The sequence below is a fragment of the Pagrus pagrus genome (assembly GCF_965226575.1).
Source record: "Pagrus pagrus genome assembly, chromosome: 12".
Taxonomy (NCBI): domain Eukaryota; kingdom Metazoa; phylum Chordata; class Actinopteri; order Spariformes; family Sparidae; genus Pagrus; species Pagrus pagrus.
The window spans coordinates 19,831,194-19,848,353 of record NC_140196.1 but is presented as its reverse complement, the minus strand read 5'-3'; the positions used below and the strand labels follow the sequence as shown (position 1 = coordinate 19,848,353).

The 17,160-nt window shown below is 42.3% G+C and overlaps 1 protein-coding gene across 1 annotated transcript; it reads left to right on the top strand.

Moving 5' to 3' along the window:
* Window positions 1-689: 689 nt before the first annotated feature.
* On the top strand, window positions 690-16,173 carry scinlb (scinderin like b). The gene is made up of 17 exons (XM_084368897.1): window positions 690-899; window positions 3,597-3,784; window positions 5,202-5,356; window positions 7,731-7,892; window positions 8,633-8,782; window positions 9,253-9,342; window positions 9,740-9,872; window positions 10,646-10,734; window positions 10,846-11,061; window positions 11,150-11,283; window positions 11,443-11,533; window positions 12,580-12,750; window positions 12,837-13,011; window positions 14,032-14,147; window positions 14,278-14,355; window positions 14,469-14,529; window positions 15,366-16,173. Exons 2-17 carry the CDS (start codon window positions 3,604-3,606, stop codon window positions 15,524-15,526), a joined length of 2,163 nt encoding a protein of 720 aa, XP_084225023.1. The 5' UTR covers window positions 690-899; window positions 3,597-3,603; the 3' UTR covers window positions 15,527-16,173.
* Window positions 16,174-17,160: the final 987 nt, after the last annotated feature.

Here is a 17,160-nt window from a genome sequence, read left to right as displayed (position 1 = left end):
CTCCTGAATACCCAGTCTGTTCTGATTGGTCAGCTCACACACGCCTGAGCCAGCACCGCTCACTGTCATGGCTCTGTCATGTTTCAGCTTCCAGTTAGCTTCACTTCAACCGTGAATATAGGCATCAATAATTGAAACGTGTGACATGGTGACGTAGTGTGACGTCACAAAGTCACGGAATTAAAGGCGGGACCTACTGACGAGGCGTTTCAGGAGCAGTGTTTTCTGTGGGACAGAGGAGCTTCTGTTGGTGTGGGCTTTTTAACTTTAAGACCTTTTACATGCACAAGAACGTCTATAAAACGCTGAAGGAAAGGAGAGAATCAAAACAGAAAAAGCATCATTTGTCTGTAAAAATCCCTTTAAAAACAAAACCTCCTGACTACACCAGTCTGTTTCCTGCGTAGCTGTGGTGCCACCATATTTTCCAAATCCTGTTGGCTGTGCCCTCCAGGAAATCAAGGGGAGGCACCTTTTTCCTCGCTGTTGGCTTTTCAGTCACATGGTTCCTCTGTGCCAAAAGGCAAACACACAGTGTTGATTCAACTTCTGCTTCATGAAGACATTCTGACTCCATGAACTTTGCCCCTGTCTGTCTGAGAACACAGTGAACACAGCACAGAGTCAAGTTCACGCACCACAGGCAGAAGGACATCCAGGGATTACACGCATCTTTGAGGAAATCCTCTCTCACACAGGAGAAGCATCTTCATCTCTGCTGTCGACCAATCAGTGCTCTCTCTCCTCCAGCTAGAACACTCCCTCCTCCTCCTCCTCCTCCTCCTCCTCCTCTACAACACACTAAAACAATAAAACGCTTCACACTCGGCTCACTCCCACATCTACAACCTCCATCAGCGCCTCTGCTCCTCTCTCCTGTGTGATTCATCTTGCAAACTGTGAGTTCATGCATGACTTTTTTGGACTTTGATTCATCTGACAAGTCTCTTTTTCTTTCTTTCTGTCCGTCTTTTTTAATGTTTAAATGTTTTAAATGAAATCGTGCAGGGTTGCTTAGGACAGATTTCTCGATCGCTGTTTTCCTCGTTGCCAGATTTTGTGTTTTTGTTGCCAGTTCAGTCCGCGATTGTAAAGATCTGGAGCGATCGGATTTCCAGATGTGGAAAGTGTCTCGTTCGTTTCTCTCTCATGAGTCACAGCAGGCAGTGAAGGGGCTGGAGAGCAGAGGGACTAACACGTCTCGATGTGTTATGGAAACACAGGCTAATGCATTTCTTATTATGGGAAAAATATTCTGTTATTATTTGCTTAGAGCTTGTGAATGAACTGGAGTGTAAAAACCTGCGAGAGGAGTGCAGGAAGTAGTAGTGTGGATGTTATGTAATACCAAAAAAAAAAAAAAAAAAAAAGAGAAAAAAAAGGAGCCGTGCAAAGTGTAAATATTGCTTCTAGGAAAGCAACATGGATGAATTTAGAGCTGCTTTTATCTAATTAAATAAATGAGAGAAACATCCAATCAGCTTCCAGTCTGACCAATCAGCAGGAGAGCTGGTGGAGGCAGCAGATCAGATGAAGATCCTCTTCCTAGCAGACTTATCTACATTAAATTCAGTGTTATGTCACAGCAGTGTTATTAACAATGCATCCGGCTCCAGACTGTCCATTAATCCTAAGTGGTCTGGAGATGTGTCCATGCTGCAGCATGTATTGATCAGCCTGATACAGGAAGTCCACTGGGTGTTTTCTCTCCCTGCTCTGAAACATGAGCTGAGCACAGCTGAACAAACTGCACAATCATATGACTCCTTCAGGTGGTGGTGATGATGTATGATTGTTTGCATTATGTGTGGTCGATGTGGCTGGCAGGTTTTTTAATCAAACAGCATGATGCAGTCTTTTAATTGGCCTATCTGGGTGTACATAATGAGCAGGTGTAGGATAAGTGCAGTGCGTGGACCACAGGGTAAAGTGTAGGCTGTAAGGATGTCAGATATTGAGGAAGTGGAGATCAGCCAGATCTTGCGCTGTCACAGTCAACGTCAGAGTAACTGCAGCAATAATCCTGCAGCAAACCGACTTGTAATCTTTATCTTGTGTAATCGGGGCAAAAGTAAATCTGCATAATCTCTCAACTTCAGTGGTGCAAAGGTTCACTTTCATCATGATATAAAGTTTATTTAAAAAAAAAAAAATCCTTTAAATAACATTATCAACAGAACATTACACAGTTGATGTTGTGTAAACAACATCTAACTGACGCTTAATTATCTATAAACTGTTAAGATGTTTCTTGTGCTTTCAATGTGTTACAGTCTAAAATTGAATGCATTGATGATGCTATTATAAAAGGGGGAATACGTCAGAATTTTAAATGAAAACGTTAAAAAATTAACAAAGATTCAATTTATTTAAGTAGCTAATGGCCGCGAGTTGCTACAACCACGGATAGCTAGCAGCAGCAGTTGGTGCCTCTTATATTTGTGGAGCTACATTTGAATTCTGGCCATATTTTACAAACTACACATGCAACTATAAACCAAAGGTTTGATGATACTGAAGTTTAAAGGTGTAATGTTAAGAATTGACCACTTGTTAAATTCATAAACAAATAGGGGGCAGCATATTACCGGAATAACCGTTAACTGCTATCAACTGTAGCTGATGTTAGCTAGTTAGCTCAGTTAGCTAACTGCTGGGAGCTCGGAGCACCTAGGAAGTGTTGGTGTTTACCTGGACGGGCCTGTACTACGGTCGATTTATTGAAGCAGTCTGCAGTCAGGCCCATGCAGTAATAAAACAATAACATTAGGTTTTACTTTCACTCCATATCTTCAATAAACATATGAGAGTTAGTCAACTAGGTCGTGCTCGCCATGCCGTGTACAGTGGTTATCTCTCTTGTGTTGGCAGATTGTTAATAGATTAAATCTCTTCTGATTCAAAGTTCCTGCAAACAGGACTGGTTTCAGTTACAAACACACTGTATTTCAGACAATGTTATAGGTTTAATAAGGTTTATTTTACAAAAATGAGGATACACCTCTGTGACAGCTTATACTGGATTCAATTTGAATTTTTTTATTTCTACATTTTTGTACCTTGTTTTAGGCTTTGTGACGATGCATGTTTGAGAATACCCAATGGGTTAGGGGAAGTAGGAGAATTTTTCCCAACCCATCAAAGAGCATTTAACCCTCCGAATTATGCGAAAACTTGATTGACATGCAGTAAATGTCAGATAAAATTGATGTTTAAAAAATCACCTCAACGACTGAACGCATCTGAACAATTTACAGATGTGACAGCAGCAGCGATGAATGTCTAATTGCAGGTTGAGGAACCAGTTAGTCTGTTGAAGTCTTTTTGCTGAAAGCCCAAATGTGGTTAGAGGCCTCTGGGGGAGATAACACATGTATTTATATCCACTGTGGGTTAGTGTCAGTCTGCTGTAACCCACAGCTCTGCAAAAGCACAGTGAAATACACGAAGTGAGACTAAAGCTCATGTTGGCTCATTGTTCGCTGCGTCACTCTCTGATTCACCAGATTCCATTTGCAGCACTTTTGCAAGGCAAAAATATTAAAATCACTCCCCGTCTTTTCCTACTTCTTCCTCTATCTCTGTCTCTCTCTCAGAGCCATCATGGTTTCCCATAAGGAGTTCGCAGCTGCAGGGAAGCAGCCGGGGCTGCAGGTGTGGCGTATCGAGAGCCTGGACCTGAAGCCGGTTCCTAAGGCCCTGCATGGCAGCTTCTACACCGGGGACGCCTACCTGCTGCTCTATACCACCGCAGCCCCTTCATACAACATACACATGTGGCTGGGTAAATCCTCATTCACTCCTTAGAATTTAAAGGGGCATTATGTAGGAATTTTAGTTTAAAACATTAAAAAATCAACTTAAATAACTTCTATGTAAGCAAATAAACACTAAAACCCCCCTGATCCCAGAGCTCCCAGTCCGAACTGCTAACTGAGCTAACTAGCTAAGGGCAGCTACGGTTAGTGGTTACTCTGGTGATATGCTGCTGTGTTTGTTTTGAGTATGAATTTGAAAGGTGGCCAATTCTTAAACAATGCACCTTAAAAATGTTAGTTTCTTTATGAAAAACATGCTGCTGATTGAAATCTTACTGTTTCTCTTGCTTTATAAAAAGTATGTTGTCATCAGCAACACACTTGGTGGCAGAAACCATCTTACTGCAGCGTGTTCCCTAAATCTTATCACTTGTTTTTGTTCCCATTTTTTTGTTATTTGAACCTGAGGTTTCTGCTTTTTGTTCTGTAATCTCACCAACGCCCATTGTTTAAATGACCATAAAGTATTGTAGTATTGTAATCAGTTCCTTATAAAGGCTTTCAACCATAGTAAAATATTACTTAAAAATTAAGTAAAACAAACGCACTAAAAAGCTTCATGTATCATAGGAAGAACGTAGTGATTGAAACTTCCTCATTTGGAACACAAAAGTTGCGGTTTTGAAGTTACCAAAGATCAGATAATGCATCAGATCTCACTGCTGAAACATCCTCTGAAGTATGAGTAGCTGAAAAAGTCGAACCCCTTTGTGAAATTCCTCTCCGCCTCACAGTTCCCTATCTGTGCTGTCGACTCCCATCACAGGCTCAGTTCAGGCCTGTGCAGAGCGAACGCTGACGCACGGTTACTGCTCTAAATCCCTAAAACTGCAGGCAAAGTCCTTTAATGCTCTGTAAATTTTCAGTTACATAACAAAAACAGAGCCCTAAATGAAACTGCTCCATGACTCACATCTGGAATAACCCTGTAGGCCACAAGAGAGGCACCCGTCTCTACATGTTTGTCGTTTCCCAGCCAATGTTCCTCCAGTGCCGAGTTAAGACTCCTTTTAGTTCTCCGCTGCCATTGCGCAACCATCTGTGAGTTGTTGCAGTAGAAATAACATGAGAAAATAATTAATCCTTCAGTCTGGGGTCACTGTTAGTCATGTAAAATTATGGAATAGTTTTATCCATGTTGTGTGCCATATGAAGGTAATAACAGGATACAAATCCTGCCTCTGCTGCAGATGTGGTTTATGTGATTCAAAGCGTCTAGTCGTGACTCAGAGGTCTTGTCAGGTCACTGCGGAAACTAAAATGCTGCAGTTTGCTGTGCTATTGTAAAACAACTTGAGGTTTTTTGAGAGAAACTAGATCAAACTGGAGTATGAAAAGAGCTTAGGATAAGACAGTTTGACTACGAGTGTTTCTTTCCTGCAGGAGACGAGTGTTCCCAGGATGAGAGTGGAGCGGTGGCCATTTTCGCCACGCAGCTGGATGACTTCCTGGGCGGGGCACCGGTGCAGTACAGGGATGTGCAGAACTGCGAGTCCAACACCTTACTGGGGTACTTTAAGTCAGGAATCAAATACCAGGTGAGCTTCATGGTACAACAGACAAAACCTCAGAGAGGTGGTGTCACTATCTGAATAATTAATCTTTAGATCAGTGGATACAATCTGGGGGTTGGGTTGTTGCAAGATGATCTCTGGGGTACAAAATACAGACAAATTTATGCTGCACAATGTTGACGATAATGATGATATTTAAAAACAAAATATGGATATCGTGTTAATATCACACATATATTATGTATTGTGTAAATAATTCAGCACTTCTTAAATCATTTCCGTTTCTTTCTATTCTCGCTTTGTCATAGCAGGTGGCGTTAATGCAATTTAACACTAGTTGTCACCAAGTTGCATTAAATTTGGATATAGCTTAAGGAGGAGGTAGCCCCATTCATTCCTATGAAAGCTGCTCAGTGGCACATGAAGCCGAAATGACTCGACAGTCTTCCACATAGCTTCTGTGTTGTGCGGCCCATAGAGCATTTGCACTAGAGGCTTCCGCCGACCGAGCCGGCTAACCTCCGGTTTAGCGCCCAGCTTACTTGAATGAGGTTTGGCCACTACGAAAACTGGCTTCAAAGCCTGGCGCTCCTCCTGGGGGTCTGCTACCACAGTGTGTAGCACAAAATCTTCTTTTGGCCACGATAACACGTTCATGTTCCCTTCTGTACTTTGTTATAAGTTACTTAGCAAATATTAGCATGCTAACACATTAAACAAACATGGCAAACATAGGTGCTAAACATGAGCATGTTAGCATTGATGCTAGCACTTAGCTCAAAGCACTGCTGAGCCTATGTATGTACAGCCTCACAGAGCTGCCGGCATGACTCAAGTCTTGTTTCTTTTGGAACGCTGTACAGTTTAACCTCTTAAGTCCAATAGAAATGATTCAAATGAAATAGTTTGAGAAAGAAAAGTCATTTTTTTGAATGAACTATTGCTCTAGATTAAGACTGCATGAATAAATGAACTTTAAAGCAATGTTTCTATTGTGCTTTCAGTCTGCAGTTGAAAATAGTCTACACTATGAAATGTGAAGTGACCAATGAACGTGTCTTACAGCAACAACAATGAAAGTTATGATGAAACAAAACATACAAATGAAGCAACAATCTGTCTCAGAACTCTTTTGAATGTGATGCACCTACGAGGTTTAATGATTGTTAGCGTCCCATGAACTTTGCCACGCAGTTAAGCTAATGAGTCTGAAGTTCAGAGGAATCACAACATTCCCCGCAACACATGCCAGGGTGTGTCTGACTGACTGACTGACTGACTGACTTACTGACTGCAAGGCAACCATCGTATTCAAAGGAGGACATTTTGTGAGACAAAAGTTAGGCCCCCTTTTCTTTTTTTTCCCTTTTTTTTTTTTACCAGCCATCTGTTTCTTATTGCCATGAAAACCATCCAAACAGCCTCCTGGCTTTAGATGGATGTAATTAGCCTTGTTTACTGCTTTTGCAGAGTTGGAGGATGGAAACTCTGCTCTGCACATGAGCAGAAACACAGAGACAGAACCAAACCTCATTATCTCTTCATAGTTTTGGTAATTCCACTGTTAGGACACAATCCCTGCATTAGAATAAACAGAGCCTGCATTGTTGCCATGGAAAACTTTATTGCTCCTCGCTTGAGAAAGGCACAAAGATGAACAGCAGTAATGTGGTTTCCATTTTGAGGCCTCAAAGGCCACTCCTCCAGATGCTAACAAGACTCTGTGCCTTTGTGGGCAAATGCTACACCCTCACCGGGCATTTTAAGAACAAGGAAGTCCCTCTTTGACTCTGCTCTCATGACTGGGTGGATCTAAGCTGTAGTTTTTGTGGAAAAGTTCATCAAATGTCGTCTTTCGAAGCAGTCGTGTTGTTGTTTTTTTCTCCAGCTCTCCAACAGAGAGTGTGTCTGTTGCTCATTTGCGGTGTTTCAATTTGCATGTCTTGTAAATACCTGTTTTGTTTAATGGCTTCACCAAGGACGGCACATTACGAGAAAATCCTGCCTCCCAGGTACTTCACTGTTGCACAGAACAGACATGATCCTCTTCCTGAAGCAGGCATCATGTTAGTTTCATTCTTACCATTTGATAAGGTTTATTAGCTTTGTTAGCTGTGATTTATGGCACATGCTAATCTAATCAATTGGCAGCACAATTTACAGCCTTTAGTCCTCTGAAGTTTTATGTTGTGTGTGTGAAACTCATTTCACCCTCACTGTGTTGAGCTCTCATCAGATCATGTGACTCCACACATCCTGCCCCAGACCCCAACATACTAAAGTGGTTGTGAACACGTGGTGTAAAAATAGTGCCTTTCTCTTCCCTTAACTGTGCTCACATACACATTTCAAATGAACCTGAATATCACCTCAATTATTATTATTCTTTTGGTCACAGAAAGGGGGCGTGGCCTCAGGTTTTCAGCATGTGGTGACCAACGACGCGAACGTGAAGCGCCTGCTGCATCTCAAGGGTCGGAGGGCCATCAGAGCAACAGAGGTGGACATGTCCTGGGCCAGCTTCAACAAGGGAGACAGCTTCATTCTTGACCTGGGCAAGGTGGGTTTCATCAGTTTTAGTGTGTTTGTGTATCTATCTATGCTGTGGGTGACAATTCATTGTCATTGGTTCACTGTGAAAGCGTTAAAGCTGCTGTAAGTGATATATTTCTTATTAAAATAAGTGTTAAATATCCCTATAGTCCAACAGTAATCACTCTTATAGAGTCTTTGGTCAGTAACCATTTCTCTCCTCCTGCTCACGCTGTAAAAAAGAAAATACATTTTCTGGTATCCCTGCCCACTTTATCCAATCAGGACAGAGAACTCCATAAAGAGGCGGTTCTGTCTGCTCATGAACAAGCAGAGAGCAGGATCCTCCTGTTTGCTGCCATATCTAGTGATAACCACTCCGTGTTCATGTGGTGACGTAGAGAGGAGGGAGAACACAGCTCACAGAAGCTTTAATCCTTTTCTTAAAGTAACAATCCTTAAATGTTTCATGAAATTAAATCCCAAACTAAATACGATTCCTGGTTGGCATTTTATCAGCAATAGACATTCACTGTATTTACATCCTGTAATAACATCTCTATATAGTCATTTTCATTGTTAGTAGTGGAGTCACAACGTTTCCTACTGATGCTAGTTTACTCATAGAATAAATAAAATAAATTATTTATTTATAAACAAAATTTGCTTGGTTGCACTGTAAACAGATACACTAATATAATAGCAAAGGACAGAAATCTTAAGTACAATAACTTTAATGTCCATTTCCTGTCTCTCCCTCTCCTGCAGGAAATCTATCAGTGGTGTGGCAGTGAGTGTAACCGCTACGAGCGGCTGAAGGCCTCTGAGGTCTCCATTGGCATCAGAGATAATGAGAGGAACGGCCGAGCCAAATTGCACATGGTGGAGGAGGGGGGAGAGCCACAAGCATTCATAGAGGTGAGACACAATTACACACACACACACATGAATCTGAACCACACACTGAAGTCTTCACCCCAAAGGTGATCAGTTGTGAGCAGAAGCTATAACTGTTATTAACGCATTTCACGGCCGGTGAGTTAGTCAGCGTGGGAACGAGTGGACACAATGCTGTCCTTTGTAATGTGCTGCTCATGTGCCAACTCTGTGCCAAGGCAGAATTGTAAACACTTCCTTTACGGCAAGAGAGGAGGGTAAACTCCAGAGAGGCTAAATGAGGGCGAGAGGAGGGAGGGAGGTTTAATGAATACATTTACAATCATCGGGATTTTTTTTAACCGGAGAGAAGCTGTAGAACGTGGTCTGCAAAACAAATCAATGCTGATGTGTCTTTATATGTGTGCAAAAAAACACAACTGTAACTTTGAGTGTAAGTGATAATTATGACAAAAAGAGGATTACAGTGACTCATTCCTCTGGTTGTGTAGGCTCTGGGGCCCAAAACAGCCATTGCCCCCAGTACTCCGGATGATGAGCAGGTGGACATCTCCAACAAGAAGAAGGGTGCCCTCTACATGGTGAGAAATAAAACTGACAATTAAACTTAATTCACATATTTGTTATTTTCCTGGGTGGACAATGACATCTCCTAGCTCATGCTACAAAGATATTTCACGAAGCAAGATTTGAATTTTGAAACTTGAACTGCAAAGACGCCCACGCATTTGAATTATACATCAATTTATGAACCCATGACTTTCCAAACTCAGGCTATAAATCTCAAGTTTGAGGACATCATGAAAAAAGAAAACTGAGCTACATAACCTTCTCAAATGTAGCTCATATGAAAAAGTCTCCACTACTAAAAAAATGTTGCTTGGATATTGGAAGATACTTCAATGCTGTTGAAGACGCGTCCTCACTTAACACTTTGAGAACAGAGCTGGTACATGATGCTGTCGCTTTGCTCCGCAGATCTCCGATGCATCTGGTTCAATGAAGGTTTCTTCCGTGGCTCCATCCAGTCCCTTCAAACAGGCCATGCTGTCGCCTGAGGAGTGCTACATCCTGGACAATGGGGTGGACAAGAACATCTTCGTTTGGAAAGGTGCCAAACCCGAGCGCATTTCAGACCCAATAGCACAATTCAAAAAACTGATGTTGGTAGTGACCCTCACCAATGTTTCTTCTGCATAAAATCATAAATATGTTGGTTGAAACACACGTAGTTGTGCTCTCAAGTTAAGCATTGGAAAAAAAATTGGTTTCTGCCCTGATTAACTGCTGAGCTAAATTGACCTAACTCATAGTAATTCTGGTCAGAGATCAGTGTGAGGTGTTTTTAAGCCTCGCAGAGGAGAGGTGCAGGTGCCCCCATGTTCGAAAACAAAAAAACACTGCAAAAGTGCCCTCTTGGATGGTAGATAAAACATGATAAAGTGCCATCTATAGTGCACTTCCAGTGGACAAGATGTGGTGCCCTCTCTTCCCTATAAATATATCAGGACTTTCTGCACACTGGTGCCCCACCTGAGTATACAAATTACATTTTCAGAGTCCTCATGTTGTCATAAGAACAAGCCTTTTGACTCTACAGAGGCAGCAGTTCCCCTGCCGGAGTCCGCCATGTTGCACCGCCATATTTCTACAGTAGCCCAGGAGAGACAAACCAAACACTGGCTCTAGAGAGAGCTTTAACACGTTTGTCGGATTCATAGCAAGTTGTTTTTCGTTGGTTGCTATCTGCAACCTCACCGCTAGATACCACTAAATCATACACACTAGAGCTTTAATATTTAGCAGGCAGTTTATTTTATTTATTTATTTATTTTGAGAATTATGGCCTTCTTATAATGTCATATCTTATCTGACGCCAACCAGGTCCCAAAGCCAACATGTCAGAGCGTAAAGCAGCCATGGCAGCAGGTCAGCAGTTCATCAAAGACAAGGGTTACTCCAATAAGACACAGGTAAAAGTGACGTGTGCATAAACATGAAACATCTTGTTTCTTCGTAATGACAAAAAGATGCAGATATTTAAACATGGGCTTGAATCCCTCTCTGACCCGTTTCTCTCTCAGATCCAAGTTCTTCCTGCCGGAGCTGAGACGACTCTGTTCAAGCAGTTCTTCATTGACTGGAGGGACAAAGACGAGACTACAGGACCCAGTAAGGCCTACACCATCGGCAGCATAGCCAAAGTGAAACAGGTGCCCTTCGACGCCTCCACCCTGCACTCCAACAAGGTCATGGCAGCCCAGCACGGCATGGTTGATGATGGAAAGGGCAAAGTCCAGGTAAGAGTGCGCCTAAAGATTTTAAAGAGCCTGATGGATAAAACAGTGTGTGAAGGCTCGGCAAAACAGGTTGTGATCTCGCTTTTAGATTTGGCGTGTTGAGAACGGAGCAAAGGCGCCTGTGGATCCCTCCTCCTACGGTCACTTCTACGGTGGAGACTGTTACCTCATCCTCTACAGCTACAGACTTGGAGGCCGGGAACAACACATCATATACACCTGGTGGGTAGAGTGAAAGACCCATACAAACACGCACTGTATATACGGTGTAGTTTGTGTGGTGTTTGTAAGAGCGCTTACACACATTTTCCCACCACACCCAGTCTGAGACCACATGCACAGCAGTAAATCACATTCAGACTGTGTGTGTTACTCTCTCAGGCAGGGGCTGAAGTGCACGCAGGATGAGCTGGCAGCCTCAGCGTTCCTCACAGTGTTGCTCGATGACTCAATGGGAGGATCCCCGGTTCAGGTTAGAGCTCGACGCCGATGCACCGCTCACCTCTACATTCTGTAAAAAAACACAAGCTCAGTCTCATAGTAATGCCCCAATGTTTGACTAAATAAACACCAGACTTGGCTGTGACACAAGCGTATTGAAGTGAATATAAAGGTGCAGTTGTTCACGTTCTCTGAATATGAGCAGAGGATTGCGGAAGTTGAGTAAAAAAGTTGCAGCCAAGGTGTCAAAAGTGAGAACTAACTTGAAACTTTCACAATAACACAGACTTGTGTTAAATATCTCGATGTCACCTGGGACTTTTATTTATAAACACATATTTATAACACTGACTCTCACAAACACACCAATCAAGTCTATTTCAAGGCTTATTATATCACTGGTACAGGCAATGTAATGTAAAAACTGTTCCCCAGAATAAAATTTTTTTTTTTTTTTTAACTCACAACCTCCTCCTTCTACGGTTGAGAACCAATGCTACAGATGTTGAGTTTAGTAGCTCCTCTAGAGACAGAAGTGCAAACATCTGGATACCTCCTGATAGCAGCACTGTAGAAAAACAAAGTGAAGCAGCCCTTCAGTACTAATGAGTGTTCAGCTTTTAAAAATCTATTAAACCTAATTATTTCAGAGGATTAAATACAACTTGCCAAGACCAAAAATCTCAGCCATAACTTCCCTCCTCCGTCATGAAAAACAACTAACCTCAGATGACCAGCAGAGGGCAGTGTTACTGTAATGTTCAATTTAATACCACTCAACTCAATCTACTGCATGTAGGCATCAAAACAAACCCTCACTGATATTGATGACATTGAACAGTTTCAGAAATGTCTTATTTTATACTTTTATCCCTAAAATACCACACAGGTAGGTCTGTGTGTTTCAGACTAAATTAAAAGTTAAAAGTTGTTAACATATTAGTCCTTTAAATCTTCATTTAACTTTACTGTTAGTTAGACAAACAGACTTTTGATATTATACTGCTGACATTAAGCTAACCTAGTTATAAGGGCCACCAAGCTTCATGTTGATTTTTGTAATGACTTCATCCACAGGTGAGAGTGACTCAGGGCCAGGAGCCTCCACACCTGATGAGCCTGTTCCAGGGCAAACCCATGATCATCCACAGCGGAGGAACATCAACCAAAGGTGGACAGTCACAGGCCAGCAGCACTCGCCTCTTTCACATCCGCCAGAGCTCCTCCAGCGCTACCCGGGCCGTGGAGGTGAGCTGTCTGCCCGTTCACGTGCCTGTCACATCCTTACAGGACACTGACTTCCTCCTCTCACCTGTCTGATTGTGTTTCCTCAGGTCGAGGCCTCTGCTTCCAATCTGAACACCAACGACGTGTTTGTGCTGAAAACACCAGGTGCCCTGTTTGTGTGGAGGGGCGTGGGCGCCAGTGATGAGGAGATGGATGCTGCCAAACATGTGGTGGGCTTCCTGGGTGGCAGTCCCAGCCAGGTGTCGGAGGGCAAGGAACCAGGTGGGTGTCCTCTGAGGCCCAATACACTGTATGTGATGCAGTAAGAGAAAGGGCACTGGTCTGAGTATACAATTACAGAAGGAGGGTGCATCATCACTCTGTGTAAACATCATATCCATGAGTGTAATGGCTGTGCTGTAATTTTGTTCAGTTAAGTTTTTACTTGACAAAAAGTAATGGATTACTAGCTTTTAAGGGACAGTTCACCCTAAAATCAAAAATAAATATTTTTCATTTTACCTGTAGTGCTATTTATCCATATAGATTTTTTAGGTTTGAGTTGCAGAGTTTTGAAGATATTGGCCGTAGATATCTGCCTCCTCTTGAATATAATGGAACTAGATGGCATTCGGCTCGTGGTGCTCGGAAAAAAAAAAAAAAACTAAACAAAATATTGAAAAACTCAACTGTCTCTTTAAAGTAATCATGACCCAGTTACTCAAGATAATCCCTAGGCCTTGTTGCGAGCAGTTTCATGTAGCAACTGAAGTGAATCGATGTACTTCAGATAGGGCTATGGCTACTCTGTTGGGGAGGAATCATAATCTTTATCTGCCGTAGCCATCACTAACACCGCAAGTCAAACTGAACTGTTAAAAAGGTACTAGCAAGCACTTTGAACTTGACTGACAGGCGTGGGGGTACTTTTCTGTGATTGTTTTTTCTCCTGCGATGAACGCAGCATATGGTCTATCGAATTTTAGTAGAGAAAAGAAAATTAATCCGCTGACTTCAAAGCTAGGCATCAAAATAATGAATAACAGGAAACTTATAAGAAATGTAGCAGAGTCAAAAGCACAACATCTATCTTTAAAATGTAATGGAGTAAAAGTCATAAGAGTACAGTACTCATGTCAACGACTGTTGATAAGACATAACTGCTTCAATTCTTGTCGGTTTTGATTAAACTTGACAAGATGACATTTCTTGATCCTGATTGCCCAGAGCGAATGTATCATTCTTGTTGGAGGGACAAGCTACTTGGAGCTGATGGTTGTTGTATTTTCTTCACCCCCACAGCTGACTTCTGGTCTGCTCTTGGTGGAAAGAAGGAATACCAGACCTCCAAGACTCTGAGGAACATAGTCCATCCCCCACGTCTGTTTGGCTGCTCCAACAAAACTGGCAGACTCAATGTAAGTCACATAATTGCTTCAGATGTTGAACATTGTATTGATTTGCCCTATCAACGCAGTTATGTCTATATTGTAATATAAAATAACCTACACACAGTCGGCCTGAGTTTCCTTCTGCACTGTCTGTCAGGTTGAAGAAGTACCAGGAGACTTCACTCAGACAGACCTGGCCACTGATGATGTCATGCTCCTAGATAGCTGGGACCAGGTAAGACGGGCTCTCTGTCATTATCACTAGAGCACACAGGAAACATTTTTAGTGTGCTGAAAAAACTCTGCATCACTGGAGACTATTGGAATGACTGTGTCTCTTCCCTGTAGATCTTCCTTTGGGTCGGCAATGAGGCGAATGAGGTGGAAAAGAAAGGAGCTCCCAAAATAGGTTTGTAACATTAAAACCCTTCAGGAAAGAACAAATGTACCACTGAGAATCAATTTGTCTTGCTTTAGATACTTGCTGCCAGAAAGCATAGTGCAGTAGAGTCGTAACTGTGGGTTTAATTAAAGTCAAAGATTTTAAAGGCGTCCTGCATCCTCAGCAGGATGACAATAAATTGTTTTGTATTATAAGTTTCAAAGCAGCCATCCATAAATGCTTGGAGCAGGTCCATCGCCGTCGCGGCGCGTCTCAACTCAACTCGGCGCAGTAAAAACTGGTAATGGAAAAGCAAATCAGCGCGGCTTGGTTTGACTCGGCACGGCCAAAAGTGCTAGTGTTCCCTTACAGTGGAGAAAACTTGATAAAGTTTCCTGTCATCACTATAAATATTTTGTGACTTTCTGTGTGCCGGTGCCCCACCGCATACAGCTGGTGCCCTTTGTATCTTTTTCGCCCCTGCCCCTCAAACATCCACCACTGTCTGTCCTAGTAATGCTTCCTCACTAGCATCCATCAGCAGACAGACAAAAACAAGCCTCTAGCTGGTGAACACAGTGGAGCAGATAAAGAGCCAGACGTTTCCCTCAGGAGTTAGAGCTAAAAGTAGCGTAAATAGCGGCCAGGAGGAACACAAGTCAGAATGAATGATAGGCTAATGTTGCTCCGTGAATGGCTGACTGTTCTAACATCTCCGAACATGAGCTTACAAGGTGGTCAATGTTTGTTTATAATCAAGTGTCAAAACAAGTCTTCATCCAAGTTATTCTGTTAGATTTTTACATGCTCTGATTTTCTGTCTCTCTATCTACCCCTTCCTCCATCTACTTCTTGTCGTGCAGCAAAAGAATATGTGGACTCAGACCCGTCTGGTCGCAGAGGACTGCCCATCACCACCATTAAACAGGGAGCAGAGCCTCCAACTTTCACTGGCTGGTTCCAGGCTTGGGATCCCAAGATGTGGGAGACGGACCCACTGGACAGAATCCGTATCCAGTTCTGAACACAAAACTCCAGGCTCTCTTTTCCAATCTGACTTCTCACCTGTCCAGCACTTCCTGATGCTGTTTATTTTGTCTGAACTGTAATCCCTAAGTGCCAAAACCAATATAATCAGGTTATCAGGTTGAACGGCTGCCTCTATGCCTTGGTCACGGTGCAGTGCGTCGGACTTTGTAAACAGGAATGCATCACATCAGTAGTCAAATGGCTTCCTGTCGCAACATTATGTTTAACTGATAGAAATGGTTTATTGATCTGTTGCATCCAACAGCTTGTTGCCTTCATGTCTTTATCTACAAGAAGTTAGGGAAGGGAGCTATTTTAGGCAGCTGGAGATACCCTGTTTCTTTCTGCTCTCTTTCACTGTTCAGAAGACACCATCATGCTTTCCTTTCTGTCTGTCTTCAGTCTTTTATCTCATAATAAACTAGTATGTCAGACAAACAGTTTACCCCATTATTACTGTGTCTACATGTGTTTGATCATTGGTACTGCAATGCTGTATACTTCAGAAGATGCATGCTGCATATTTTTTATCATATTTTGTGCTTGTGAATTTTAAAAAGGCGTACAGTGGTATGTTTGTGTGCCACGTTACTTGACCCTGAAATGCTCACATGGATGGCTTTTAAATAAAACTCCCAGTATTTCAAACCTGTGTCTTGTATTTGAACATTTTCCGGGCAAAAGACTAATCCTTAATGTGCACTAATACCTATTCTGCACCACGAGCATCTAAACCTACAGAAACTGTCAGAAGGTTTATCAGCCAGCTCTCACTGAGTTTCTCTCTCGGGGAGAGAGAATGGGATGCTGCTGCAGCTCGCGGCATCTGTCTAAGTAGGAAGAAGACATGAAAGCACAGATCACAGCTGCGTTTTTAAGATCATGCAATTCTCTAATATAAACTGAGTCATTGAGCATTTTGCAATCTAACAACAGTGTATGAGTAAGTACAAGCTCAGTGGACAGCCCATTAGCCCAGTATATCCTGTTAGTGAATGTAAAAACAATACCAACAACAACTCTAATGGATGGATAGCATTTTAATCATTTACTCTAATTAATTTCAAAGGATACAGTTTGAACGCCAAAGGCCCTGTGTAATGAAAACCACTTGAAAGGACCCCAAGGAGACAGATCCACCACTCACAGACCAGGGTCTACAGAAAAGAAACATCCATCTCAACATATTATATGTGTTTTAATATTCAGTCTTAAATTGATCTCTTCTTTGTTTTTTGGGGTTTAAAAAAATCATCTTTTTCCAAGTGAGTTTCCAAGTTTCAATGTTTTTATGAATTGTGGGAAACAATTGATAAGTCATAGACACTAGAAACTATGCATCTTCATGACATGGGGACACAGAGGGTGTGGTGTGGTACTCATGTTTGCCAAAAAAAAAAAAGAAAAGAAAAATGCCGAGAGTGCCCTCTTGGATGCTCCTTTGGTAGATAAAACTGATAAAGTGCCCTCTAGGTTTCCCTTCCAGTTGACAAAATGTGGTGAAGTGCCCTCTCTCCACTATAACATGTCATGACTTTCTGCGTGCTGGTGGCCCATCGCATACAAAAGGGCACCAGCCGCCAATTAATTTTTCTTGCCCCTGTCCCTCAAAGATCCTGAGTCTGCCAC

Excerpts from the sequence above, each read along its gene's own strand:
- scinlb (XM_084368897.1), top strand. The coding sequence starts at position 3,604 with ATGGTTTCCCATAAGGAGTTCGCAGCTGCAGGGAAGCAGCCGGGGCTG. Across the intron at positions 10,735-10,845 it reads GTTACTCCAATAAGACACAG|ATCCAAGTTCTTCCTGCCGG; the intron begins GTAAAAGTGACG and ends TTTCTCTCTCAG. Across the intron at positions 14,356-14,468 it reads TCCTAGATAGCTGGGACCAG|ATCTTCCTTTGGGTCGGCAA; the intron begins GTAAGACGGGCT and ends TCTTCCCTGTAG.